Here is a 27,553-nt window from a genome sequence, read left to right on the forward strand (position 1 = left end):
TTGAAAACATATTTGTTTACCTTTTGTTTAGGAGCAACTGATAAGGTGAAGACATAAAGACCCTATTCCTTAAAAAAAAAAAAACAAGGAAGAGAAAGAATGGAACTAACACCAGAGTGGCAAGGTGACAGAACTGAGTTTCAGGAAAAACAGCATCAGAGGAAATGACACAAGTGCTTATGATGAAAAAATGGACTCAATGCCAACAAATACCGTTGAGATTAGAAGCTGCCACCTTCCATGCATAAGGAAATTTCTAGTCACTTGACTAATTGTTAGCAAAACCCCAAGATTTTTACAGATGTTGTAAATCTAACCTGTACTAAAGTGATTCCAAACTTTCCAAGACAAAAATAATTCTAAATGTCAAGCACATGCAAGGTAACCTCCACAGTGATGGTTCAGCAATCTCTAAGACATCTTTTCTAAGACATATACCACACACACACACACACACACACACACACACACACGGGGGGGGAGTTATACATGCTTTCTAAACTAAAATTTAAATGGCTGAGATGTGTTACATAAAAGAAAGAAAGAAAATCAAAATTGGATTACTTCCAAGGTGAGGAGATTGAACCTATGTAGAAATGTCTTACAACAAGCAGAAGAAACCCTGAAAGTTTAGCTAGAAGTTTGTCAGAATCACGTGAGAAGTTAGGATTCTTTCTTATGTCTTCATGTTACTTCCTTCTAATCTCACTTGGACCTTCCTTCATTCCTGATGTCTTCCTGACTCTCAATTCATGTCTCTGCTCTATGTCATTCCTCAATCACACAAAGAACTGCCTCAGATTAGTATTGGTGTATCTAAACCTTACATTCTCTAGCTTATTTGTTTCATTTTATGGGCAAAGACTTCATCCTTAATTTTACCTACCTGCCTTGAAAATGCATACTTTATACTTAGCTCAATGCTTTCAACTAACTATAGCGCTAAGCACTTCTGTCATGCCTGCTTGTGCTGGATAATAAGCAATTCAGATTTTTAAGCCTTATGTACAACATCTATTCTGTTCTTGGTAGTGTTCTAAGTAGTTTAAATATGAACTCATCAGACTGTATGGGGTAGATATTTACCAAAAGCTCACTAAGGTGCAAACAAATCAAGGAATTTATATAGTCAACTATTGTGATGTGAGTTGAATTAATGTAATTTGGTACCAAAGTTCTTATTTTTGATACTAAACCATGCTAGAGTACTGCTTTTTAAAGGAAAGAATCATGTCTCTATATATCACCTCAGAGTCAAATTAGATTGTTAACCATTTGTTTTTCCTAGTGCTGGGGATTGACCCCAGGACCTTGTGCGTGCTTAGCACACATTTTACCATGGAACTTCTTCTTTTCTACTCACACTACTGTCGCCCACTTTTCGTGTTTGGGGAACTATTTCAGGACAGTAGCTCCAGCACCCCAATTTGCATGATTCAATAGGGAACCCAACTTCATGCTCTAAATTCCTGTTAGGTGAACATATCTTCCTAGCATGTCTGATGTCTCCTCTCTGAACCAGTGCCACTTGTACAATTTGCCTAAAGCTGGACACTGGTCCCATTACACTCCATATCCCTCCTAACTCAGGCTTTAGGAGTAGCCTTCAGACTTTCAAATCATTCCTTATCATGAAAATGCATCCCCACTGAGCTTGGTATAATCCATAATTTGACACAGTTGTTCCCTGGAACTCGAGCTCCACCTTTAGCAGACTCTCCAACCTCTTTACTGATCTTTATCTTTACCTTTTTGCTTTAAATGAAAGCCAGAAATACTGCCTTTTATAAAATTCACTAACTGTAGTAATGTCCTCAGAGACATTACTCTGAACATAGTCTCAAAATACTTTCCTTCTTTATCTGGTTATAAGTTATTACCCCAAATCTAAGCATCACACATTAACATGATCTCTTTCAGCTAGCAACCCTTTTATAGCCAAGATACTTGCTATTCTCTTCCCTTCCTCTCATTCTTCTTGAGCCCACCAGAGTCAAGCATCTACCATGCCACTTTTAGAGCACTTCTGCATGGTATCTGTGTGCTCCAAGCTTTCACATCCAAAGGACCAATCTTCCTTTCATTTGGCTTGTTCCCAGTGCGGTGCCTCCTCTGAAACACAATAGGTTGCCTCTTTTGCTGGTTCTTTTCATCTTCCTTGCTTCTGATAGACTGTCCTGGAGGTTGGTCTTCTACCTCTTTTCTGTTCCTCCTAAGACAGTATGCCACCCAGTTCAACACTTTGAGATCCAGCTAGAGGGTGAGAGTTCCTAAATCCACATCTCTAGTCTGTACAGCCTTCTTGAGCTATCCATTGAGACCGACTGCCTACTTCATATCTCCCCTTGGATTATGAATGGGCATTTCAATTTTTAAATTAAACTCTTGGCCTCTTTATCCCCTCCAGCATCACTACTAAACCTACTCTTTCATAGTTTTCCATATCCCCATAATTAGAAGTCCAATGTTCTTCAGAATCCAAATCCTAGGTTATCATTACAGAAGACTCCAGAAAGATGTAGAGCTAGGGCAATTTAACTAGATTTGCCAAAGATAAAGAGTTCATTGTTGGTGTTCATTGCTCTTTGGTAAATCCTTAAAGATATCCCATTAGTAGGATGTCCAAGACCAGTGCTTTGCTTGTCTCACCCAAGGGACAAGGCTGAATCTTGGTTCCTTCTACCTTTAGATGCTGCAATTCTTTCTGTAAAACTTACTGGTTACCTTTAAGTTATATTGGAATCCAATCTTCCCTTGCCACTTCCAAATACTGTGTTAGCAGGGAACCCTTCCTAACAGCTGTCCCTATTCTTTTATCATGATTCCTGCCTTTGCTCCCTCCTCCCCTCTTTCTCTTTCTCTCTCCATGTGTACACACATAGGTGGAGGCAGAGGTAGGTAGATGTCAAATGAGTATCTTCCCCAATAACTTTCTACAACTTTTTTGTTTTGAAATAGATTCTCTTGTTGAACCTGAAACTCACTGGCTCGGCTGGACTGGCTGGCCAGCAAGCCCCAGGGACCTTCCTGTCTCTGCCTCCTAGTGGGATATCAAAGGCATATACTACTATGACTGGTTTTTTTCGGGAACTGACATATTAGGTCTTTATGGATGCAAGCACTTCACTGACACGTTCCAACCCTATTTTGATTAATAGCAGTTATCACAAATGGTATCTTTTACATTTGTTTCTTTTCTATATCTTTCAACCAATTGGAGTTTTTTTCAAAAGGGTAGAGACCTAGAAATGCTTGGCACATCCACTGTGAGTTCAGGCCCATAATCTATCTATCTCTACTTCATCATGTTTTTGAAAGAATAATGCTCCTTGTGACAGTTATGATTGTGCCCATATTACAGGCAATATTTCAAGTCAATTCTAATTCAGACACCATCTTCTTTAAAATATCTTGCTTGATCTCCTTTTGGTATAATTGTTTCTCTACATACTATGCTAGATAACATTTTAAGTTCTACAGTGAGATGGAGTTCATTTTGAACATAGGTGGTATGATTTACTAACTTGCTAAGCAAAGCATTCACCAATTTCATGACTATTCAAAAATTCATTCTTACAATTTTCATGAAGGCAAATAGTATTCTACTCTTTTTTGCACTCTCAAATATTTGATGACATAACACAACGAATGAAGAACATTGGACTCATATGATAAGAAAATAAATGGTGGTATTTCTTGATCTTTATTTCTGAATCATGAGTGAACTTCAGTTGAAGTACTCTTATATAACATTTAATTAAATCAACTATTCTTGAAAAAATTGGAGAAAAGTGTGCTTTGTTTTGTGTGTGTGTGTGTGTGTGTGTGGTTTAGTTTAGTTTTGTTTTATTTTCTCTATCTCTATGGTGGAACCTAAAAAAGAAAGAAAAAAGAAAGAAAAGAATCTACTGCCATCTACTGATAATTCATTAGAATTACATAAATTGGTACACATTTATCCACTATTTTAAGAAGTGTATTACTAGACTGCATCCAAAAGAAATTCATAAGTCAAATCATTGAAAGATTTACTATAGTGGAGGCTTGGAAGATGGCTAAACACTTGTCCTAGACTGATCATGAGATGGAAGGACAGATTTCCACGATCTTTCCTGTCCCTCATTATGCTCTCTCCAGTCTTACCCTCAGCCTGGTAGCAAACTGCTTGCCCATGTCCCTCCTCCCACACTACCTTCACTCCCTGGGGGCTCCACATCTTGATGGGACCCAGCTCAGCTCTCCCCAATACCCAGCCTTCCCTTCTAACTCATCTACATTCCTTTGTGTCAACAACAAATACCCAGAAACAGTTTCTAGCTTGGACTCCCAGTGACCACAATAGGTTCTGACTCAGGTAAATGATCTTCCCTATCCCTCTGGTCCTTCCTTATTCTCTGTCCAGACTTACTCCTAGTCCTGTAGCAGCTCCATTCATCTCGACTGGAGACCCTATCTCTTGATATAGATCCAGGATCCCCTATATGTTTCGTCCCTATCTTTCCAGATCTATTCTTTTTCCTTCTGTAGCCTACTTTCAGGAGTCTCTCCTCCCACTACAACTCCACTCCATAGGGACTTCACTATTCCTGCGGGTCAAATCCCCCTAATTTGCCACAGCTACCTTCAGCCTTTCTTGCTAGCCCATCTCCATTTCCTTCTGTCCCCCACCAACTATAGAAGCACTCTCTGCCAGGAACCCCACATCTACCACTTACCTTGGATCCAGAAAGGGCAACACAACCAAAGAACAGGACACCCACCCAACAAAGACAAGACCAGACGTCAAAACTTAGAAACACCTTAATCATTATAACTTCTGATGCCTAGACTCCACTAAAAGAAACATATGAACAGCCAAGATAATATGCTTCTAGTAGAAACCAATAACATACTAAGTAGGCCCAAAGAAATGCAATAAAGCTAAAGCATAAGACAAGGACTTCAAAATAGCAATTGTGAACATATCCAAGGACCTTAAAGAGGATATGAATAAATCCCTTATGAAGACCACGAAAACACAAGAAAGGATTAAATGAAATAATGAAAAAAATAATGAAAGAATTTATTGAAGAAATAAGAGTCAACCCAAACTAAAATAACACTGGAAATCAAAAATTTAGACAGTCAAAAGCCTCAGAATTAAGGGAGAATTTTAAGTCTTGAAGACAAGGTATAAGAAATAAATACTTCAGTTCAAGAAAATGTTAAATCTGAAAAAAATCCAGGTACAAAATATCCAGGAAATTTGGAACACTCTGCAAAATCAGATTTACAAATAATAGGGATAGAAGGATGAAAAACCCAGGTGAAAGGCATAGAAAATATTTTTAACAAAATCATAGAAGAAAATTTTCCCAACCTAAAGAACACCAAATAGACAGGATCAGAAAAGAAATTCCCATGATACACAATAATCAAAACACTAACCATACAGAACAAAGAATGGACATTAAAAGTTGCAAGGGAAAAAAGACCAAGCCACATATAAAGGCAGACCCATTAGAATAACACCTGGCTTCTCAATATGAAAGACAAAAAGGACCTGAACAGATTCTATATTCAACAAAACTATTATTCACAATCAACTGAGAAAAAAATATACTCAAGAACACAAGAAAAAAAAAACAATCCTAGAACAATAAGACAAAAGAGGAGAAAAACTCCACATCATTGCAAAATAACAGGAATCAATAAACAAAGTTCATTGATCATTAAATATTAATAGTACAAATTCTGCTATGAAAATACACAGACTAACAGATTATATTTGAAAACAGGATCTATTTTTCTATTGTATTCAAGAAATACCTTGCCACAAAGGACATATACTACCTTGGGATAAAAGGATGTAGTAAGGCATTCCAGAGAAATGGATCAAGAAACAAGCAGGTGTAGCCATTTTAAAATCTGACAAAATAGGCTTCAAGCAAAAATTGATCAGAAGAGATATGGAAGGACAATACAGACTCATCAAAGGGGAAATACCTGAAGAGGTATACACCAAACTCAAAACCAAAGAAGTTCAGAAAAGAAACACTGCTATAGATAAAATCACATATTCCTCCTAACACAATGATAGCGGACAAATTCAATACCCCATTATCACCAATAGAGAGGTTATCCAGATAAAAACTAAACAGAAAATATGTTTGAGTTAAATAACACCATCAAATGAACATAGCAGATATCTACAGAACATGACAGTCAGACACTAAAGAATATACTTTCTTCACAGCAGTTCATATAATTTTCTCCAAAATCAATCACATACTCGGATACAAAGCAAGTATCAACCGATATAATGAAAATGAAATAACATCCTGCATCCTATCCAACCACAATGGATTAAAGCTGGATCTCAACAACAGAAAGTATACAAATTCACCAGATCATTACTGAATGGAAAAAATGAGTCAAGACAGAAATCATGAAGAAAATCAAAAGCTCTTTAGAATTGAATGCTAATGAAAATACCACACACTCAAACCTATGGGAGACAGATATACGAGGCAAATTCCAAGCCCTAAGTGTTTACATCAAAAAAGTTGAAGAGATTTATATTAGTAACTTACCAGCACACCTGAAAGCTCTAGAAAACCAAGAAGAAAATATATCCCCAAGTAGAAGATAGACAGCAAGAAATAATTAAACTCAGAGCTGAAATCATCAAAACACAAATGAACAAACAACAAAAACAAAATCACAATGAATCAATGAAACAAAGAGTTGGTTCTTTGAGAAAATCTGTAAAATCGAAAAGCCTTTAGCCAAATTAACTAAATGATACAGATTGAAATTCCAAATTAATAAACTTAGAGTTGAAATGGGGAACATTACAACAGATAGTAAGGAAATCCAGACAATCATAAAAATATACTTTAAAACCTGTATTCTACCAACCTCAAAAATCTAAAAGAAACACATTAATTTCTTGATATACACCACCTACCAAAGTTATATTAAGATTAAATAAATGATTTAAACAAAAACCTAGTAAAATAGAGGCAGTAATTAAGTCTCCCAACCAAAAAAGCCTATAAAGATAGATTCAGCTTAGAAATCTACCAGAACTTCAAAGTATTAACACCAGTATCCCTCAAATTATTCCATAAAACAGAAACTGAAAAACTATTTCCTAATTCTTTTTATGAGGGCACTATTAACCTGATAGCTAACTACACAAAGACCCAACAAAGGAAATTACAGACCAATATACCTTTTGAACATAGATACAAAAATTCTCAACAAAATACTTACTAACTGAATCAAAGAATGCATCAAAAAATCATCCCCCATGATCATGTTGGTTTCATCACAATGAAACAGGGATGGCTCAGCATACATAAATCTATAAACATAATCTACCACAAAAACAGATTGAAAAACAAAAACCACATGATCATCTCATTAGATGCAGAAAAGGCCTTTGGGGGGAAAAAATCAAACATCCCTCCCTGATAAAAGTCCTGTGGAGAGACTAGGGATACAAGTGACATGCTTCATCATAATAAAGATGATTTACAGCAAGTCCACAGCCAACATTAAACTAAATAGAGAGAAACTCAAAACAATTCCACTAAAATCAGGAACAAGAAAATAATGTATTCTCTCTCCATACCTGTTCAATATATCACTTAGCTACACACACACACACACACACACACACACACACACACATATATATATATGTAAATATATATATATGTATATATATATATAACTGAAGCCTTAACTAGAGCAGGAGGACAACTGAAGGAGATCAAGGGGATACAAATAGGATAGAGAAAAGTAAAAGTATCTTCATTTGCAGAAGACATGGTTTTATATAGAAAAGACCCTAAAACCTCCACCAGGAACCTTCTAGAACTCATTAAAATGTTCAGTAAAATAGCAGAAAACAAGATTAACACAAATAAATCAGAAGCCTTCCTATATATAAATGACAAACATACTGCAGAAGAAATCAGGAAAATAGTAACTTTCATAGTAGCCTCAAAAATAGTAAAATATCTTGGGATGACTTCAACCAGGTGTATTTGTTAGGGTTTCTATTGCTGTGAAGAGACACCATGACCACAGTAACACTTACAAAGTTAACCATTTAATTAGGGCTGGCTTACAGTTCAGAGGATTAGTACACCAGGAAACAAGGCAAGCATGTAGTCAGACTGGAGAAGTAACTACGAGTTCTACATCTGAATCCGCAGATGTAGTGACATTGGCCTGGATTGAGCATCTGAAACCTCAAAGTCCCCCCGCCCCATAATACACTTCCTCCAACAAGGCCACACCTTCTAAAAGTGTTACTCCCTATGAGCCTAGGAGGGCTATTTTCATTCAAACCACCATACCAAGAAAGTGAAAACCTTGCAAATAAAAACTTTAAGACACTGAAGAAAGAAATTGAAGATGACACCAGAAGATAGAAATATCTCTTGTGCTTATGGGTTGGTAGGAGTAATACTGTGAAATGACCACTCTACCAAAAGCAATCATTGACCACAATTTCCATCAGAATTCCATCACAATTCTTCACATTAATTAAAAAAATATAGCTTCATATGGAGACACAAAAATCCAGAATAGCTAAAACAATCTTGGATACTACTGTATCGTTGATTGCATCACCATACCAGATTTTAAGTTGTACTAAAGAGTTATAGGAATAAAACCAGCATGTTATTGGCACAAAAACAGAAATGTTGATCAATGGGATATACCTGAAGACATAAACATAAGCACACACATCTATGAACACACTATTTTTTACAATGAGCCCATAAATACAAACTAGGGGAAAGACAGTGTCTTCAACAAATGGATGGTTGCATGTAAAATAATTCTAAAAGATCCATATTCATTACCCTGAACAAAACACAACTCCAGATTGATCAAGGACCTCAAAATAAGACCAGATACCCTGAGTATCAGATAAACAAGAAGGTGAGGAATAGGCTTGAACTCATGGGCACAGAAAAGACTTTCTGAACAAGATACAGACAGCACAGGCACTAAGAACAACAATTAATAAGTGGAACCTCGTGGAGCTGAAAGGCTTCTGTAAGGCAAAGGACACTATAATTCTGGTAAAGTGGCAGCCTACAGAATGGAAAAAGGCTTTTAGTAACCACACATCTGATATTTAATATTTAAAAATACATAAAGAAATTTTAAAAAGAATTTTAAAAAATTGAACATCAAGAAAACAAGTAACCTACTTAAAACGGGGTACAGAACTAATCAGAGACTTCTCAAAATGAGATACAAAGGACTGAGAAACACTTAAGCAAATGTTCAACATCTTTAGCCATCAGGAAAATGTAAACTAAAACTGTTTTGAAATTTCATATTACATCAGTTACAATGGCCAAGCCCAATAAACCAGGTGACAGCTCATGCTAGGAGGATGTGGGGAAAAGGGAACACTTATTCATTGCTGATAGGAGTGCAAAGTTGTACAACCACTATGGAAATCAATGTGACAGTTCCTCAGGAAGCTGGAAATTAATCTGCCTCAATATCTAGCTACACCATTCCTGGGCATATACCCATAGGAGCCTACATCCTACTACACAAATATTTGATTATCCAGGTTCATTGCTGCTGTATTCATAGCAGTCAGAAATTGCAAACAGCCTAGACGCCCAGTAAATAAGGAATGAATAATGAAAATGTGATACATTTACACAATGGAATATTAATAAGTTATTAAAGTGGCCATAAAACAAAACAAAATTAGGAATTTTTCAGGCAAATGGATGGCACCAAAAACCATATTGACTAAGGTAACTCAGCACCCCTACCCCCATCAAAAAGAAGAAACACTGTATGTTTTCTCTTATATGTGGATGTTAGCTTTTAAGCTTTCCATATGCGTTCTTCAGTTACTATAACCACAGAAGTCAGCTACTGACCTGAGTGGAGGTACTGGGGGGAAGGGGAGGATATCCCAAGGAAGGGGAAATAAAATTTACCATTACAGAAAGATGTGGTGATGGGGTGCAGAATAGGGAGAGTAGATGGGGAGAGGTATGGAAGAGACGGGTAATGGAGGGAGGATGGAGAGGAACAACTCACACTAAAGGCCATTTGAGGGTCAAAATGGAAACATATCACTGAAGAAGCTCCTTAAAATATATACGTATATGAATTAAATATAGTCTTCAAATAATGGGGGTTAAATGCCCCAAGCAGATATCTTATGTCACCTAGTGAAACCTCTAGTGCCATCAATTAATTGAGTCACTAGCCAGAGGGTTCCATGGAAACCCCTAAAAATCTCAGGCTTTTGCCTGGGCTATTGGTTTGTCTCCACAAGCTTATGGTAAGACCCTGTCGTTGTAGACAACACTTACATACCTCAGTGAACATAGAGAAGTCAAGCTGGTGCCGAAATAGAGGCTTCCGCTCTACTGATTAGTACTAGAAGGCACTCTGCGTGTTACCAGAGGACAAAGGTAATCACCAACCCAGGTACAAACCATGTGACCTACAATGTGATCTGCCTGAGAGACGTCCTGGTATAATAGTGAAACAAATGTGAGAGTAACCAATCAATCTCCGATTGGCTTTAATGCCCACCCTATGAGATGGAATCTCATGGAACAGCTAGGATGGCCAAGAACCTGAGATAGGATATGCCATGGATCTAGGGGAAAACCAAACACTATTGTTCAGCTAAAGGAACATAGCGATAAAATGACTTCTAATAATGTTCTGCTATTCCTACAGGTTGGTACCTTGTTTAGCTCTCATCAGAGAAGCTGCTTCTTACAGCAAATGAGAACTAGCACAGAGACCCACTGGAGAATGGGCAGAGTAGAAAATATTGGAACACACATTCCTATATTGCGATGTCTTGATCAAACCCTCCCCTCGGTGCTCAGGGACCTATGTGGAAGAGGCAGCAGAAAGATGGCGAGATCCAGAGGGAATGGATGGCACCAAAGAAACAATGTCTTTCAGACACAACAGGACTGAAGCACATATAAACTCACACAGACTATAACAGCACGCACAAGGCTGCACATTTTCAAGCCTGTTGGGCCCCAGCCCCATGGGGTCTCTGTGAGTCACTTGTCAGCCAGCAATCACAGGTGCATCCTGTTGTACAGTCTAGGCCTTGCCCCACTGCCATCAACCTCTAATTATGAAAACACAAACTCATACACTTGGGGTTTTTCCACTGTGCTGTAAGTCTGTATATAAGGCTGCTCTCTCTCTCTCTCTCTCTCTCTCTCCCTCTCTCTCTCTCTCTCTCTCTCTCTCTCTCTCTCTCTCTCACACACACACACACACACACACACACACACACACACATTCTCTCAGCACAAACAGCCAGACATCTTGTCTTTCATGTAAATCTCCAGGCTTTCTCCCGATACGTTAGACTTGCTCACAGCGCAGGTGCCACACAAGCTAGTGCCCGTCCCAACGCTGAGGGGGAAGTTCACATGGGATTCCACCTTTAACCAAGAACTATCTGCAGTTGGTATCTGTCTGCAAAGGAAAAATTAATCTTCCCCAATGGAGTCTCACTGGGCATGTAAGCCGCACTTCAGGATAGGTCCCATGCCCAGCAGTAGATGTCAACACTAAACAAACTCAATGTTGTTTTTGTAGACTTTGATCTCATATAGCTTTGTTTGCACATTTGTTTTTTTGTTTGTTTGTTTGGGTTTTTTTGTTTTTTGTTTTGTTTTGTTTTTGTCCTGCTGGTCTTTTGCTTGTATGCTTCGGCCTTCAGTTTTATTTCTTATGGGCTGTGTGTGTGTTTCTTGAGTTTTCGTTTGTTCATTGGTTAAAGAGAGAAAGAAGAGATGTAGAGTGAGGTGGGTAGGGAGGATCTGGGAGGACTTAGGAGGGGAGAAAAGTATGCTCAGATATATTATCTGAACATATTTTTTCAATAAAAAAGATGGAGGGACAAAAACCTCCAAATGATGCAAGATAGGGGCAACACTTCAGTTTACTATCTGGTCTCTATAACTGATAGAAAATAAATTTTTGTTACCTCATCCAGTTTGTGGTAATTTGTTTTGGCAGCCCCAGCAAACTACCAAGGGCTATTAACAAGGAAATTTGCATTGATTGCAGGGCCTTTTCTGTAAAGACCCATACACTTTAATTCAAATGGCTTAAAAACAACTGTCTAGGCCAGTGAGATGGTTCAGCAGTGGGTAAAGATGCTTGCAGTCAATCCTGATAGCCAGCATTCAATCCCTGAGATTCACACAGTGGAAGAAGAGAATTGACTCAAGCAAGTCGCCATTTGACATCCACATGTATGAGCTGGAATCACATAAACACAGGCACACACACACACATCCAATAAAGGTAATGCAAATTTTTAAAAATTGGTCACAGATCTTAAAATTTCTACTCATCTCAAGATTTACAATATAGTATAAAGATATATACATATATGGACTTCCCAAGGGTTTTCCTTAATAGTCAAGATTCCCAAAATGCTGTTTCTATGACATAGTCAAATAATTAAAAATAGTGGGGTAGAGTGGATGCTTTTAGCTAAAACTATACAATGGAAAAAAGAAAGCATCTTCAACAAATGGTGCTGGCATAACTGGGTACTGGTATGCAGAAGACTGCAGATAGACCCATGTCTATCGCCTTGTACAAAACTTAAGTCAAAATGGATCAAAGATCTCAACATAAATCCAGCCACACTGAAACTTTTAGAAGAGAAAGTGGGAGATACTCTTCAATGAGTTGGTACAGGAGACCACTTCCTAAACATAACACCAGTGGCACAAACACTGAGATTAACAATTAACAAATGGGACCTCCTGAAACTAAAAAGCTTCTGTAAGGCAAAGGACACAGTCAACAAGACAAAAAGGCAGTCCACAGAATGGGAAAAGATATTCACTAACCCCACATCTGACAGAGGGCTAATCTCCAAAATTTACAAAGAACTCAAGAAGTAAGTCTCCAAAACACCAAAAGATCCGATTAAAAGGTGGGGTACAGAACTAAATAGAGAATTTTCAATAGAGGAGGCTAAAATGGCCAAGAGACACTTAAGAAAGTGCTCAACATCCTTAGCCATCAGGGAAATGCAAATCAAAACAACTCTGAGATACCATCTTACTCCTATCAGAATGGCTAAAACCGAAGACAATTTATGCTGGAGAGGATGTGGAGAGAGGGGAACACTCCTCCTCTGCTGGTGGGAATGCCAACTCGTACAGCCTCTTTGGAAATCAGTATGGAGATTCCTCAGAAAAATGGGAATTAATCTACCACAAGACCCAGTAATTCCTCTCTTAGGCATATATCCAAATGAGGCAAATTCATACAACAAGGGCGCTCCACTATGTTCATAGCATCATTATTTGTAATAGCCAGAACCTGGAAGCAACCTAGATGCCCCTCAACTGAAGAGTGGATAGAGAAAATGTGGTACATTTACACAATGGAGTATTACTCAGCAGAAAAAAAAATGGAATCTTGAAATTCGCAGGTAAATGGATAGCACTTGAAGAAACCATCCTGAGTGAGGTAACCCAGTCGCAAAAAGACAAACATGGTATGTACTCACTCATATATGGATTTTAGACATGGATCAGGATAGTGCCAGTCTGCACTTCCACTGATAGAGAGTCTGGGAAACAGGAAAGAACCTAAAAGATATGCATATATGCATAGTACCCAAGAGAAGAGGATTGAGACAAGATCTTCTGAATGGATGGGGAACATGGCGAGGGGTGGGGGGAAGTGGGAGCTGGGAAGAAGAGAGGGGGAGAAGAGGAAGAGAGAGTAGGTCATAGGGGAACAGGAAGTTTGAGTGGGTGGGGGTAGAATAGGGGGAAGAGGGAATCATAGGTTAGAAGACAGATCAGGCATCAATGTGACCTCTAGTGATCTAAAGGGTTAACACCAATTGGCAAGCTAAGCAATAGTGGAGAGAACACCTCGAATGCCCATTCCTGATAATGAACTTGATGTCTATAACCATCCAGGAGCCTTCATCCTGTGACTGATGGAAGCAGAGGCAAACACACAACTAAGCACTGAACTGAACCCAAGGAACCCAGTGACAGAGAGAGGAGTGATGAGCAAATTGGCAAAGATTGGGCTGGCAAAACCAGCAGAGACAGCTGATCTGAACAGGGGAGAGCTCTTGGACCCCAGACCGACAGCGGGGAGGCCAGCATGGGACTGATCCGGACCCCCCCAAACGTGAGTGTCAGTGAGAAGGCCTGGGCAACCTATGGGACCCTGAGCTGTGGATCAGTGTCTATCCCTGGAATACAAACAGCCATCGTGTGCCTATAGCACAAAGAGGGATGCTCTCTCAGCCTGGACTCTTAGGGGAGTGCCTGGACCCTACCCGGAGTGAAATGACAGACTCTAGGTATCCCCTATGTGGAAGGAATTGGCAATAGGGTGGGAGGCTGGGGGGGGGGGATGGGGAGTGTGGGAGGAGGGGAGGGAGAAGGAACTGGGATTGACATGTAAAACAAGCTATTTAAAATTAAAATAAAAAGTGATTAAAAAAAGATTCCCAAAATGCTGTTTCTATGACATAGTCAAATAATTAAAAATAGTGGAGTAGAGTGGATGCTTTTAGCCTATCTACACTTGACTTCTAACCAACTTACCTTTCTACTCCCTTTGTAAATCCTAGGTGGTTAATTCCCATAATGTGTCTAACGGTCATGGTTAGGAAACTACTAGGGTGAGTGGGCCTACCCATTGAGCTACAACACAATACCATAAATTATCTGTTTGTTCTCAAACCTGTTCATGCCAGCTATTCTTGATACTATGCTTTTATAACTTAATTATTATACAGACCAATTATATGGCATAGAAACAAAGTCTTTGTTTCTCTGAAGTCTATGTTTAATAATTTCAAAAGACACAGTAAAGGGTGTGTGATAACTATAAAAGAATAAGTTTGCATTCAGATTGTTTCAAGAGGGTCTTTAAATTATTTTCCTCTTAATGAAACAGAATATTTGGGAATCATTTGTGTTTAGGGGTAGCTGTGTGCTTTATGCAAGAGATGCAATGCAGAAAAATAAGCTGATCACGTGCAAAAAGACTCTGGACTTTCCCAATTGATTGGCAAATGAGTATGCAGCCAGATTAAAGAAATTTCACAATACTATGCCACACTTGTCCACAATTTTCTGGCTTAGCTTTGTTCTCTTTTGAAGAGCTTCACATAGGTATAACCTACATACCATAACTTTTATTCTTATAAAATATACAATTCAGTGTTTAAAGCAGCCTTTTCAATGTGTTGATTATGAGTTCAGACTGTACCTAGGAGAATACTTCTTATATATGAAAATACTATGGAAGCTATTCTGCATAGTGAGACAAGCAGGCCTCCAAGAAGGTTATGTTTAAGCTTGAAGAGTATTGAGCAACTAGGAGCAGCTAAGCTCACAAAAGAGTGTTCAAAGTACAACAAACAGTAAATGTAAAGAATGCAGTCATGTGGCCTATGAAAGAACAGCCTTTACTCAGGTGGCTTGAGAATAAGGCAGCTCTTTTTTTTTTCAAAATGAATTATGCATCTGAATCATCTGTAAGATGAAAAAAAAAACAGAACAAAACATGCCCAGGCCTGACTCCTATAGACTCTGATTCAGGATACAACTGGGGTGTGGGGTACCTACATTATTATTTTTTAAGTTCTACTTGTTCAGATGTGCAACCAGAATTGAGAAGCTCTTGAGCAGTATGACAAAGGAGTAAGAATATTAAGAAATGAGGTTCAGACTGACCAGATGTCGGAGGAAATGGTATGCAAATACACTACAGTAACTTCCCTAACAACTTCACTATTTGGGAAGTTTTGTTACTGCCAGTGCTGTTGCTTGAAAGAATCTTAACTCTCTCCATTGTGCAGGAAAACAAGGGAAAATGTTCAAAGCCTGCTTCATAAACAATAACTGTTTAAACATTCCTTTTGCTTGACATAAAACAAGTTTCATGCCAAGGCATGAGAGTCTGACCAGATGTGTATCATCTACCACTCAGGCTTCCTGAAAGTGTCCAGGGAAAATACAAATGTGACCACCCAGTGGTCACATATACAAGTAGATCCTATGTGGGCTGGTTACATTGGTCTCTAGTCAAGTCGAGGTTGGTGCACACTTACAAGAACTCCTGTAAACTCCCAGATACCCTAGAGTCTTCTCATTCAGGAAAAGCAACCTTAGCACCCACAGTCACACCAAGGAAGACAAAGCCCCGTCTACAGAACATATGCTTTCTCCTGCATTCTCTTCTATGTTTAAGGTTGGCTCTATTTCCATTTACAAGAGTACTCGATTTCATATTGTAGTTAGTCCTTGGAGGATAAAGGATACTGAAATTTGATCTTATTACCACTCTAATAATTAATGCATTCTGTCCTATTGGGGGCGCACACTTTTTAAGGAGCCAATGAAAAATCTCTGCTGTCAATACAAGTGAAGGGGAAGTCAAGGATGTTGACCCCAATTGAAAGCACAGAACAAGCAGAAATGGGTGAGTGGGGGAGGTAACTCACTTGTTTCTGGAAACTAAGAAACTAAACAAAAAGTAAAATCAGAAGTCTCCAGGGTCCGCTCTCTTGAGCACGGGACTGAGGGCGCTAAGAGCTAACGTGACCGCTGACCACACTGCTGGGTCAGCAGATCCTCCTGCAGTCACCGAGGGCCGCTGGGAAGGACGCCCCCTCGGCTCGGCTCGCCTCCCGGACGGGCCCGCTCGCCCGCGGCCCTGCGCGCCTCAGCGCCTCAGAGACCCCGCCTCAGGCAGCCTCGCGGGCGACGGCGACCGCTGACCCGGAACTGCTGAGCGGCGGCGCGGGAATCCCCGCCGGGGGGCTCCTCCAGGCGGCTCCCGGGCGCCGCCCCGCGGCCGTGGCGGGAACAGTCGAGCCCGTGATCGGGAAGCCGAGGCCGCCTGGAGGCCGGGACGGACGCGGTGGGGCGGGACGGAGGGCGACTCCCGGAGACTCTGGGTCCGTTCGCCCAGGCTGCGCTCACACCCCAGCTCGAGGCCGCCGAGGAGAGCGCGGGAAGGGGCACCGCGGTGAGTGTGCCAGCCTGTGCCGGGGCGCAGGGGCGGGCGGACCCCGCGGTGACGGGACAGGCGCTGTGTGTGGTCCCCAGCTGGCCCTGCACAGCTGGAAGAATGAATGACAGCGCCGGTGCCCTGGGCAGTGCGGGTCAGGGTGGGCCTAGGTGGGCTCCGGGGTCAGCAGTGGTAGGCATCGCCGGGAATTCAGGGGCAAGGGGTCACCAGAGGGGCGATCCAGCCGGGACCGGGAGGACTGGTAAGACAAAAGGGCCGGAGAATCAGCAAGTGGTGGCCCCTGATCCTAATTGCAGTGGCTTTTGTGATCAGCGTGGAGTACTGAGCAAATGTGGGGGAAACCCTGTCCTATCGGTCAGCTTCGATCTTAAAAGACGAGGTTTGTGGTGGTGGCGCACACTGTTAGTCCCAGCACTTAGGAGGCAGAGGCAGGAGGATGTCTGTGAGTTCGAGGCCAGCCTGGTCTACAGAGCAAGTTCCGGAACAGCCAGGGCGATGCAGAGAAACCCTATCTCGAAAACCACAAAACGAGAGAGACAGGCACTGAGACAGAGAAAGAGACAAAAACGATTTGCTGATGCTGCTCAATTTAACATCCTAAAGGTGAGGCCTCGGCATTTCATATGAGATGTGATCTAATCTGACAGGCATGATGGGAATAATGATATAGCAGATAGGTTGGCATCCTATAATTTAAAAGCAGCACTTGATCCCTTTCCTGGCCTGGGCTCCAGATTTTGGTTACTTTTTTGTGTTAGCACAATTACTTCCTTCTTTGTTTACCACACATTTCTGTTGTATCTATAAGAAGACTAACACAACTGACTGTTATTTGTGATCATATTTCTTTACAGCTGATTTGGCACAAAAGTCATCTTTGAAGAAAAGTGCATGGTTGAAGAATGGCAGAAGCAGTCTTGGTTGATCTCTTTGGTTTAAAATTGGACTCACAGCAAATCTGCCATCAGACATTATTGAAGACGTTGAATGGCATTCACTGTCACCACGCCCCCAAGGCCAAGTTCCTTTGCATAATGTGTTGCAGTTATGTCACCCAAGAAAGGGATGATGAACAGGGTCTTTGTGACTGGGAAGCAGGAAATGGATTCTCACTTCTCATGAGAGACTTTGAGACTGTTAGCAATCCCAGTATGGCTGCCTCGTTGTATACAATTAAACAAAAAATTGATGAAAGAAATCTAAGCCACATTAAGGTGATTGTCCCCGAGCACAGGAAATCGTTCATGAAGGCTTTTATTGATCAGCTCTTCACTGGGGTTTATGATTTTGAGTTTGAAGATCTTCAGGTAGCTTGGAGGGAGAGCCTGTTGAAACCAGCCACTGAAATAAATGCACCCACAACTCATCAACTGGAAGAAATCCAGAATGAAATAGAAACGTACTTGAGAGGCCTACCAGCTCTGAAAGGAGACTTAACTATTATCAGATCTCCTTTGATCCCAGGTATCTTCAACACTCTTTGTCGTTTGCACTGCAGTGAAAACCCAGGCTTGCTTCAGAAGTTGCTCACTTCCTGTTTTTCCCTTTTCTGTTGACTCTTGTGAACTGCTCATCTTTTGCAACATGGGGGTTTTATGACCTTGTGGGTCAGTGGCATCAAGGGATGACTTCATCAGAGCCACCCCAAACAAACCAATTGGCTCCATGCTTTAAGGCAAGCCTCCCATTCCTCCTAAAAGAAAAAAAAAAAGATTTTTCTGTCCTGGACAGTCTTTTATGTAGAAACAATGAAACCTCAGTCCTTTGGGCATTTGGGCAGAGGATGAAATTTCAAAAGAAAGAGAAATCAGTCTTCCTTGGATAAGTAGTTTGAGCTATATGCTGTTATGTATATAGAGGGTGAAACAAAAGTACCCTTCAAAGAGCAGCAGCCCCATAAGGTGACAACAGTATGTAACAGCTCTTGGAGGTGCCACGTGCTGCCAGAATTAGAAACCACATAAGTGACTGCAGGTTGGAGTGGTCAGGGAGGGTCTGACGGAGAGACTGTCCTTTCTATGCTTTCTTGTCTTTTGTAGACCGTCTTTTTACGCGCTACCCCTTACCTTCAACAGATATCTTCATACATGGATTTACTACAAGAACAGGTGGCATATCTTACATACCAACTCTTAGCTCACTCAATCTTTTCAGTAGTTCCAAACGGAGGGATCCCAAAGTTGTTGTCCAAGAAAATCTTCGGAGGTTGGCCAATGCTGCAGGATTTAATGCAGAGAAGTTTTACCGAATAAAGGTAAATTTTTGTTACATATTTTGGTTTTCCAAAATATTGTCAATAACTATTTGACCTTTAAGCTATTTACCTTTTGTTTCTAGTGCTTCGTTTAACATTTTAGAATAATGCTGTGATTATTTTCTCTATGCATGTAGCCTAAAGGTCAAGTATTCATGTGTGCATATATGTATCTCACCTAGATAGAACTCAGTTCTAGAAGTACAGCTACTTTTGAGTAAGCATACCACCACTTTCAATATAGGAGAATATATTGAATATACAATATGCAACCCTTTCAGTATAGAAAAAGGGCACCTGAATGAATGATCAGGAAAAGTTTGGGCCGTTATTTTTTAAGTGAACGCTAGGGAGAACTAGGATCCTAAGTGAGGAGGAAAATCAGTTGAAGAATTATAGATTTACTTGAGTCTAAGAAAATTGGGAGAGGGGAATCATTGATTTGGTACTTTCACTTTTCTCTAAAGTGAAACTCGCCTTTTGTGAGAAGTACTCAAAGTAAGAGATTTACTCATCTCTAATGGGGGATGTTCATGGGCTTTTGAGTCTGCTTTCCTATGAGCAACACCTGCAGAGATGTTATAATTGGTATTTTATTATTTATAGAAGTAGATAGTCATACCGTGATTACCCAACATTGTGCCCAAATGAATACTTTTAGAAAAGCCCACATATAAGGAATTTTGTTTTCAAAACATCTTTGTCCTGTGTTTTGTGTTAGACGGATCACGCCAATGAAGTGTGGGTGATGGGGAAGAAGGAGCCGGAATCTTACGATGGGATAGTCACAAACCAGAGAGGAGTCACGATCACAGCTCTTGGTGCTGACTGTATACCTATAGTCTTTGCAGATCCCGTGAAAACAGTCTGTGGGGTTGCTCACTCTGGTAGGTGTGTTTAGTAAGTCATTAATTTGCAGTACAAGCTATTTCGTAATTTTTTTCTGATGGCCTTAAAAAGCTGTTAATTGTATTGCTTTGTGACAGGATAAGGCCTGTATAATCTTACTATAGAAACAGATATAAGGAGTATACCTGTCAAATTAGATGATTCAGAGTCGAATTCCCTAAGTAGATGGTATCTAGTGATAGTCAGGAAGCTGTAGTTTTAAAGTCTGTCAGTATTTCTAAGCAAAGGTATTCTATTAACGTATGAGACAAGATAATCCTGCCATACGGATTGAATTATCTTTAGCCCTGGGAGTTTTTAATGTTGCATAATAATCATAGTCTTTGTAATTAACCAAAGGACAGCCCTTCCTGCTTTTCGAAACACTCTAGGGTGTGGCTGCCTCTGCTGAGCATCCTTGGTGTCTGGGTACCAGGGAATGGGAACATTAGGCATGTTGTAGAAAGGAGTCACAGAGTAAACAGCATGAGGAATGCCAGTAAGAGTCAAAACAAAACAAGAAACAAGGCAAAGTTGGACATTTCACCGTTTCTAATTCTAAAACTCATTTCAATATAACAATATAACACTAGTATGAAAAATAACATATATACAGAAAAAAAAATAGAATAGAGAGCCCATAGTTACAAATAAGCCCTGAACTGTAGTTGAGAGCTTTTCAGTGAAGATGCCAAACAGGATATTCCATGAGGAAAGAATGATGTCTTCAACCTTTGGAGCTGGGGAAAGCAGACACCCACAAGCAAAAGAAAGATTCTGGCCCTTACCATACAATATTAAAAAAAATAGGGCAGAATAGATCAATGACCTAAATTGTAAGAGGCGAAATTATAAAACTCTTGGGGAGGGGGGACAGCTGTGTAAGTATTCATGCCTATGGATTAGTCATTATAGCTTTTAGGTATTCAAGAATTGGGAAGCAGACAAATTTAAAGACAGATTAATTGAACTTCACTTAAAAATGCTTATGCATTAAAGTATGATCAGTGGAGTAGGAAGGAAACCCACACAATGGCAGGAATTATTTGCAAACCATTCTATCTAAAAAGGGGTTAATCGCTAAAAACAACACCTGCAATTCTATAGTAAAACAATAGCTGGATTTAAGAATGGGTAAAGGGATTGGGGATGGAATTGTATTGGTAGAATGCATACTTGGCATGGATAGCACTGTTCAATAGCAGCATTCATACCAGGTGTAGTGGCACACACCTATTGTCTCAGCACTCAGGAGGTAGAGGTAGGAAGGTCAGAAATTAAGGAATGGAATTTTTCCCTAAAAATGATTTGCAAATAGCTAAGAAGCATAAGGAAAGCCAATCAGTGATGTTGAAACGATAAACGGCACACTTACTGAAAGTAAAACTAAGTATTTATTGTAGAAATTACTCACAAGATACCAAACAAGTAACCCAGATGAGCCCAGTAGTTTTCTGCTGCCGAACTGGAAACCGAAAGCCAGAAAAAGAGACCAAGACTTCCGTATTTCAATCTTTTATACCTTTCCCCATACCACCCCCTAGCCATGCCCAAAAGTGGGCCTGGCTAGTGACATAGTTCACCGCCTACGTACATATACGTCTTTACGTCTGTCCGTATACGTCTTTAGTCATACCTAAAGTGGGTGTGGTTAGCGGTGTGGTAAACCCCTCTTTTATTACCTCATCTGTATGTGCCTCTAGTAAGTCACATGGTTAATGGCGGCATACAGGCTTCCTCCTACAAATCAGCATCATTCACAATTAAAGAAATGTACGTCAGACCCATAATCTCTTCATGCATCCATTAGAGTGGCTACTACTTAAGCCATAAAACAACTCTCAAGGAATGATGGGTACAAAAGATGTGAACCTAAAAAAATGGTTTTCTGGATATGGTGGCACTTTAATCCCAGCACTCTGAAGGCAGTGGCCTGCTTGATCTTCAGTGGATTCCAGCTACGTAGTGAGATCCTATCTCAAATTTTTTAAAAAGTTAAATAAAATTGTCATGTGACCTAGAATTGTAGCTCTGGCTCTATGTCCAAAAGAACTCACATCTCTGTTTATAGCATCCTCATCTGTAAGACCCATGAGGTGTCCAGCGACAAATGAGTAAGTAGCAAACTGTGATGCAGTGTTCTACTAACTTGGACACATGCTGCAACATGGAGGAACCTTCTAGACCTTGATTCAATAAGCCAGTCACAGAAAGACAAATTCAACTCCTCACATAAAGTACGTAGAGTGAAATTCATAAACAAAGATCTTGTAGGAATAGGAAAATGAGAATTATTATTTGTGAATATAGTTTCAAATTTGCAAGATGAGAGAACCCTAGAAATGGAACCCTGCAAATGTTAATGCTCAGCTGGACACTCTTAAGTGGCTTAAATGTTGCATTTTATGTGTTCATTACCCTGGTTAATAGGAAAGAGGGAGAAAAGAATGAAAGGACATTACTCCTAAGCAGGCTAAACGTCAATACCATTTTTCAAAAGAAACTCCCGTTAACTGTCGGTTCTGTCCTGTGCTTTGTATAGTGCATCTAATGTTAATGACAGCACTGTAATGGAGTCATTGCTTTTGTAGCTCATCTACTACACCGAGACTTTGAATACACACACCGTAGCTGCTCATTTTTCACAGAGACATAGTTGAAAGTCTACACTTTTAACTTCTTCTGCCTTCCTTTCTTCCCATTTTCCAGGCTGGAAAGGTACTTTGTTGGGTGTAGCTATGGCTACTGTTAATGCTATGACAGCAGAATATGGCTGTAATTTGGAAGACATTATTGTTGTTCTGGGACCTTCCGTGGGACCTTGCTGTTTTACTCTTCCCAGAGAATCGGCAACCTCGTTTCATAATCTTCATCCTTCGTGTGTGCGGCAGTTGGACTCGCTGAATCCCTATGTTGATATCCGGAAAGCCACCAGGTGTGTGATTTCAATGTCGGGCCACAAGTTTGGTTATTGCTTATTGTTTCTGAGATGTAAATCACTTTCGAGAACAATGAATAACTCGCCACAACAATTCAGGTAGTGAATAGTTAAAGAGCTGACATGCTTGGGAAAAACCATTTTAAGTAAGGTGTGTATTCTCACTTCCATTAGTATCACAGATAATACCGTGACTTACAGTTTATTGATTTCCAAGTAAATTGCAAGCTGATCTCTACAGAAAACTACTTAAACTCTGTATAGAATAGCTGACATGTACTTTACTTCACATCCATTGCTTAGGCTAATTCTCCTAAGAAATAGAAATGACAGAAAATTAACATTTTGAAAGTATTCTTATTGTCTAATTAACTAGGAAACATTTCTTGTAAATATTAGGTAATACAAATACAACAATTTGTAAGTATTTGTGATCCTCTGCATTTTGAATATATGAATGTGCTTCTTAATCTCTGTTGAAAATTGTCCTTTCTACAAAAGGAAATTGATGTCTGATCTGAATTGTTTCTATTCCAGTCAGCAAAACCACACCCAGGCCCCTCCTCACTTAACACACCAGTAGAAAGGATTCAATCACAGCTGATTCTTAAATGTAGCTTGTGAAATAAGAGTCACTAATTTTATATCAGAATATTTATGAAGGAAGTTTTCTGTGAAAAGTATAGTAAATAGGAAAAGAGAGAGACAGGAAGATTAGATGATTAAAAGTGTACCCTGTCTGAATCAAGTGAGTACACCAATGTTCTCCTTCCCAAGAAAGCATTTAATTCTCCTCACACCATACCGACACCAACACATGTCTGAAGGCCAGTGTGGATCACTGCACAGCTCATATTTGAGCTTTGCTGATAAATGCTGACAAAATCTACCATTTCCTGACCCGTCCTGCTGTGGAGTAAATAGCAGCTTCCGTCTTTCCAAGGTCTTTCCTGGAATGTGTTCCTGAAGTAAACACTCCTGTTTCCTGTTGCTGTCACTATCAGTAATGTAAACTCTTGCCATCTTTCGAAAAATCTTTACTTTAAGGATTCTTCTAGAACGAGGAGGAATTCTTCCACAGAATATTCAGGACCAGAAGGGAGACCTTGACCTCTGCACATCCTGTCATCCGGATAAGTTTTTCTCCCATGTTCGCGATGGCCTTAACTTCGGTACACAGATTGGCTTCATATGCATTAGAGAATGAGGTACACATCCCCCCCTGTGGTGTGGTGTCTCTCTCTTCAGTCTCTTTCTCCGTGTCCCCCCCCCCCCCACTCATCTCTCCCTCTCCTCCTCCCTCCAGCCTTCCCCTGCCTTCATTGGAAAAGCGATTAAATTTAATATTATTTCTTCCTCCCTATAAGAATAATCAAGTTTTGATTTTTAAGTGGCAAAAATGGTATAGAAAAGTTGCTGGAAGATACTCTATAGGGAAGAATATTCATTTCTTTTCCTAGTTAATGAAGAATAATTAGGTAGGCTTATGTTAAAAGTTTTAAAGTAATTTAGTTTTTAAAAAAAGTCTTGTATAAAGAAGTCTTTATCTCTGATGTGAACTTAATGTATGCATTTTCTTTTACAACATCTTTATGCCTGTCATTATTTTTGCTTTATTGAAAAGGATTAATATTGTAAAAATGGCCACACTACTAAAATCAATCTACATATTGAATGTGATTCTAACACAATCCCTCACAGATGTTGAAAAGACAGAGTTTAGCTGCATACGGAAACACACAAACACACAAAGAGAGAGAGAGAGAGAGAGAGAGAGAGAGAGAAAGAAAAATCAGTGTAGCTAAAACAATCCGGAAGAATAAAACATTGCAGGATGTATCACCATTCTGGATTTCAGGCTGTACTATAAAGCTTGAGTAACAAAAACAGAGTAGTATTGGCATAAAAGTAGTCTAGTCAATCTATGGAATAGAATTGAAGACCCAGACATAAGTCTACACAACTATGGTTTAATTTAGTTTTCTTGGTTTTGGGGGGTTTGTTGTTATATTGGATTTCTGTTTCTTTTATGAGAAAGAATTTTGATTTGGATGTGTGGGAAGGGAAAGAGTATCTGAAGGGACTTGGGATAGGGGAGAAATATAATAAAAATATATTTCAAATTGTTTTAAATAATGAAAAGTGTGATAAAAAGTTTACATAAAGATTCTAAATTATAGAATTAGAAATCTACAAATAAATAAACTAACTTTCTAACTGCCATATAAAAGGATAGATAGCAAATTTTTAAAAATTATATTTTGTAGTGTGTGTGTGTGTGTGTGTGTGCATGTGCACATATGTCACAGACACGAGTGCCCATACTATAGTATACGCGTGGAGGCAGAGGACAACTTTCAGTAGTAAGTTCTCTTCTACTGCCTATAGCTTCCAGAGATCCAGCTTAGGTTATTTAGGCTGATGACAAGAGCCTTTACCCACTGAGTCATCTTCTCTCTGACTCAATAAATCTTTTGTGCTGTGCAGAGCACGCGGTATCTGTCTCATCCAGTCAACTCTGCCACTGCCGAGCAAAAACAGGTGCTGACAAAACAAAAATGAATGTGTTGGTGCTTCCATTAAACGTTGCTTACAAAAAGGAGCCCTTTAGACTTCTATGAAACAATTTCATGGCAATGACGCACTGCTGACCCTTTAGCACATACTCAATTTTCGGTAGTTTAACTCAATCCGTATGGTTTTTTTTTTTGCCATACTATTTTAATTGATTTTTATTTAAAGGAAAAACAATCTTATTTTACACACCATTCCCAGTTCCCTCTGCCTCCTGTCCTCCCATTTCCCTCACCAACGCCCCCATCCCACAATGTTTTTAGTTTATAATGCCCTTTATGATGCCTACCTTGATGTTCTAAGAAGCTAGGTAGGAGCTCATGTTTTATTTCTGTGTCTTTTACAGGTTCTTGACTGCAAGTTTGCATTGCTGTTTCATGTATCCTTTCCACACTGCTTGCAAAAGAAAATTTTAGCTTTTGGATTTACATAAGACCAAGAAGATTACAAAAGATAATTCATCTTTAGGGTATACATTCACTGTTACCCATATCCAGATGATCTTGGTCTAATTCTTATAGCGACTGACGAGAGAATCAATATGATGCTATTCCTCAAGTTTATTTATCTATAAATCAAGATCAGGTCTGTCCAGTTCTGTATTTGTTAGATGCCAACTTTTGTCTTAGGTATGAGGCTTAGCCCAATGAATCAAAATAAAGACAACCTTTCCATTTGAGTCAAATGCAGTAGGAGAGATAAACACTTCCTTTTAATATATATTTTAGTTGTTTTACAAAAGAGTAGGTTTTATTACAGCATTTTCAAGTACCGTGTCTTACTGGTCCTCCCTTCTTTCCTTCCCCCTTATGTAACCTTCCACTCCCAGTAACCCTTCTTCCCTGTATTCTGTCACCCCTTCCTTGTTCAGCCTTCTTCTCCCTCATGTTCCCTTTCTAGGTTTAACACCTATATGCACCCTTACACCCACATACAAACATATGTACATATACGTATATGTGTATGTACACATAAACATTCAGGTTTCAGATTCATCTATGAGAGAGAATGTACAATGTTTGTTATTCTGGGTCTGGATGATTTTGTTCAACATAATAATTCCAGATCCATCAATTTTTCTATAGAGTTGATAATTTCATTATGGCTAAATAAAATTTTGTATGTGCTGTATTTTTGTTATTCATTCATTTGCTGATGGACCTCTAGGCTAATTTCAATTCCTTGCTGTTGTGATTAGAATATCAATAAATGTGCAGGTTTAAGTGTCTTTGTGGCAGGATATAGAGTCTTGGGTATATGCACAGGAGGAGAATTGTTGGGTCATGAGGCTATTCTGTCTTTGTTTTGTTTTTAAAATATATTCTTTTGGTAATAGTTCATGTATACATACATGGTGAAATATGATCATAACTGCCCTTCATTTCACCTCCAACTCTTCCTCAGATCTTCTCAACATGTCTCCATCACTATTTATTTTTTGAAGCCTCCATGCTTATTTCTATAACTGCTGGTCCCTCCCGTTTACACTCTTACTTACAGAGAAAAAGAGTGTTGGGAATCAAACTCAGACCATCTGGAAGAGCAGCCAGTGCTCTAAGCCACTGAGCATTGCTCCAGCTCCCTCTTTCTTTTCTCTTGGTAATAGCCATTCTGACTACTGCTAGGTAGAACCTTAAAGTAGTTTTAACTACTAAAGGTGTTGGATGCATTTTCAGTATAGATCTGGACATTTGCAGTTCTTGTGAGAACCATCTGTCCATTTCATGAGGTCATTTATCGGAGACAGTTTTATTGTTTAGTTTTGAAGGTTTTTATATGTTCTAGGTCCTAAGCCCCTCGTTGAAATATATCTGGCAAAGATTCTGCATGACTCTGTA

The 27,553-nt window shown here is 39.5% G+C and overlaps 2 protein-coding genes and 1 long non-coding RNA gene across 9 annotated transcripts in view; 1 reads left to right on the top strand and 2 right to left on the bottom strand.

Moving 5' to 3' along the window:
* Positions 1-16,790, bottom strand: part of Ccdc122 (coiled-coil domain containing 122) — a 56,146-nt gene extending 39,356 nt beyond the window's left edge. The window contains exon 1 of one of the 4 annotated variants that reach the window (XM_040728339.1): positions 16,532-16,790. The gene's annotated coding sequence lies outside the window, so the exon portion shown is untranslated. The remainder of the gene's footprint in view (positions 1-16,531) is intronic. The other 3 variants (XM_040728300.1, XM_021227677.2, XM_005070943.4) reach the window with 3 other exon arrangements.
* Positions 16,791-17,963: 1,173 nt separating this feature from the next.
* The window catches only part of Lacc1 (laccase domain containing 1), a 46,861-nt gene continuing 37,271 nt past the window's right edge, over positions 17,964-27,553 (top strand). The window contains exons 1-6 of one of the 4 annotated variants that reach the window (XM_040728096.1): positions 17,964-18,525; positions 19,101-19,315; positions 20,037-20,202; positions 22,913-23,138; positions 24,189-24,349; positions 26,062-26,094. In XM_040728096.1, the coding sequence (XP_040584030.1) occupies positions 17,964-18,525; positions 19,101-19,315; positions 20,037-20,202; positions 22,913-23,138; positions 24,189-24,348 (1,329 nt within the window). In that variant the 3' untranslated portion in view covers position 24,349; positions 26,062-26,094. Of the gene's footprint in view, positions 18,526-19,100; positions 19,316-20,036; positions 20,203-22,912; positions 23,139-24,188; positions 24,350-26,061; positions 26,847-27,553 lie in introns of those variants that run through there. The other 3 variants (XM_021227679.2, XM_013114085.3, XM_040728164.1) reach the window with 3 other exon arrangements.
* Positions 18,300-19,277, bottom strand: LOC110341036. The gene is made up of 2 exons (XR_002382919.2): positions 19,188-19,277; positions 18,300-18,754 (listed from the first exon to the last, which is right to left on the bottom strand). It is a non-coding gene; the product is annotated as an uncharacterized LOC110341036 (long non-coding RNA).

Source organism: Mesocricetus auratus, unplaced genomic scaffold, assembly GCF_017639785.1.
Source record: "Mesocricetus auratus isolate SY011 unplaced genomic scaffold, BCM_Maur_2.0 Super-Scaffold_2245, whole genome shotgun sequence".
Lineage (NCBI taxonomy): Eukaryota > Metazoa > Chordata > Mammalia > Rodentia > Cricetidae > Mesocricetus > Mesocricetus auratus.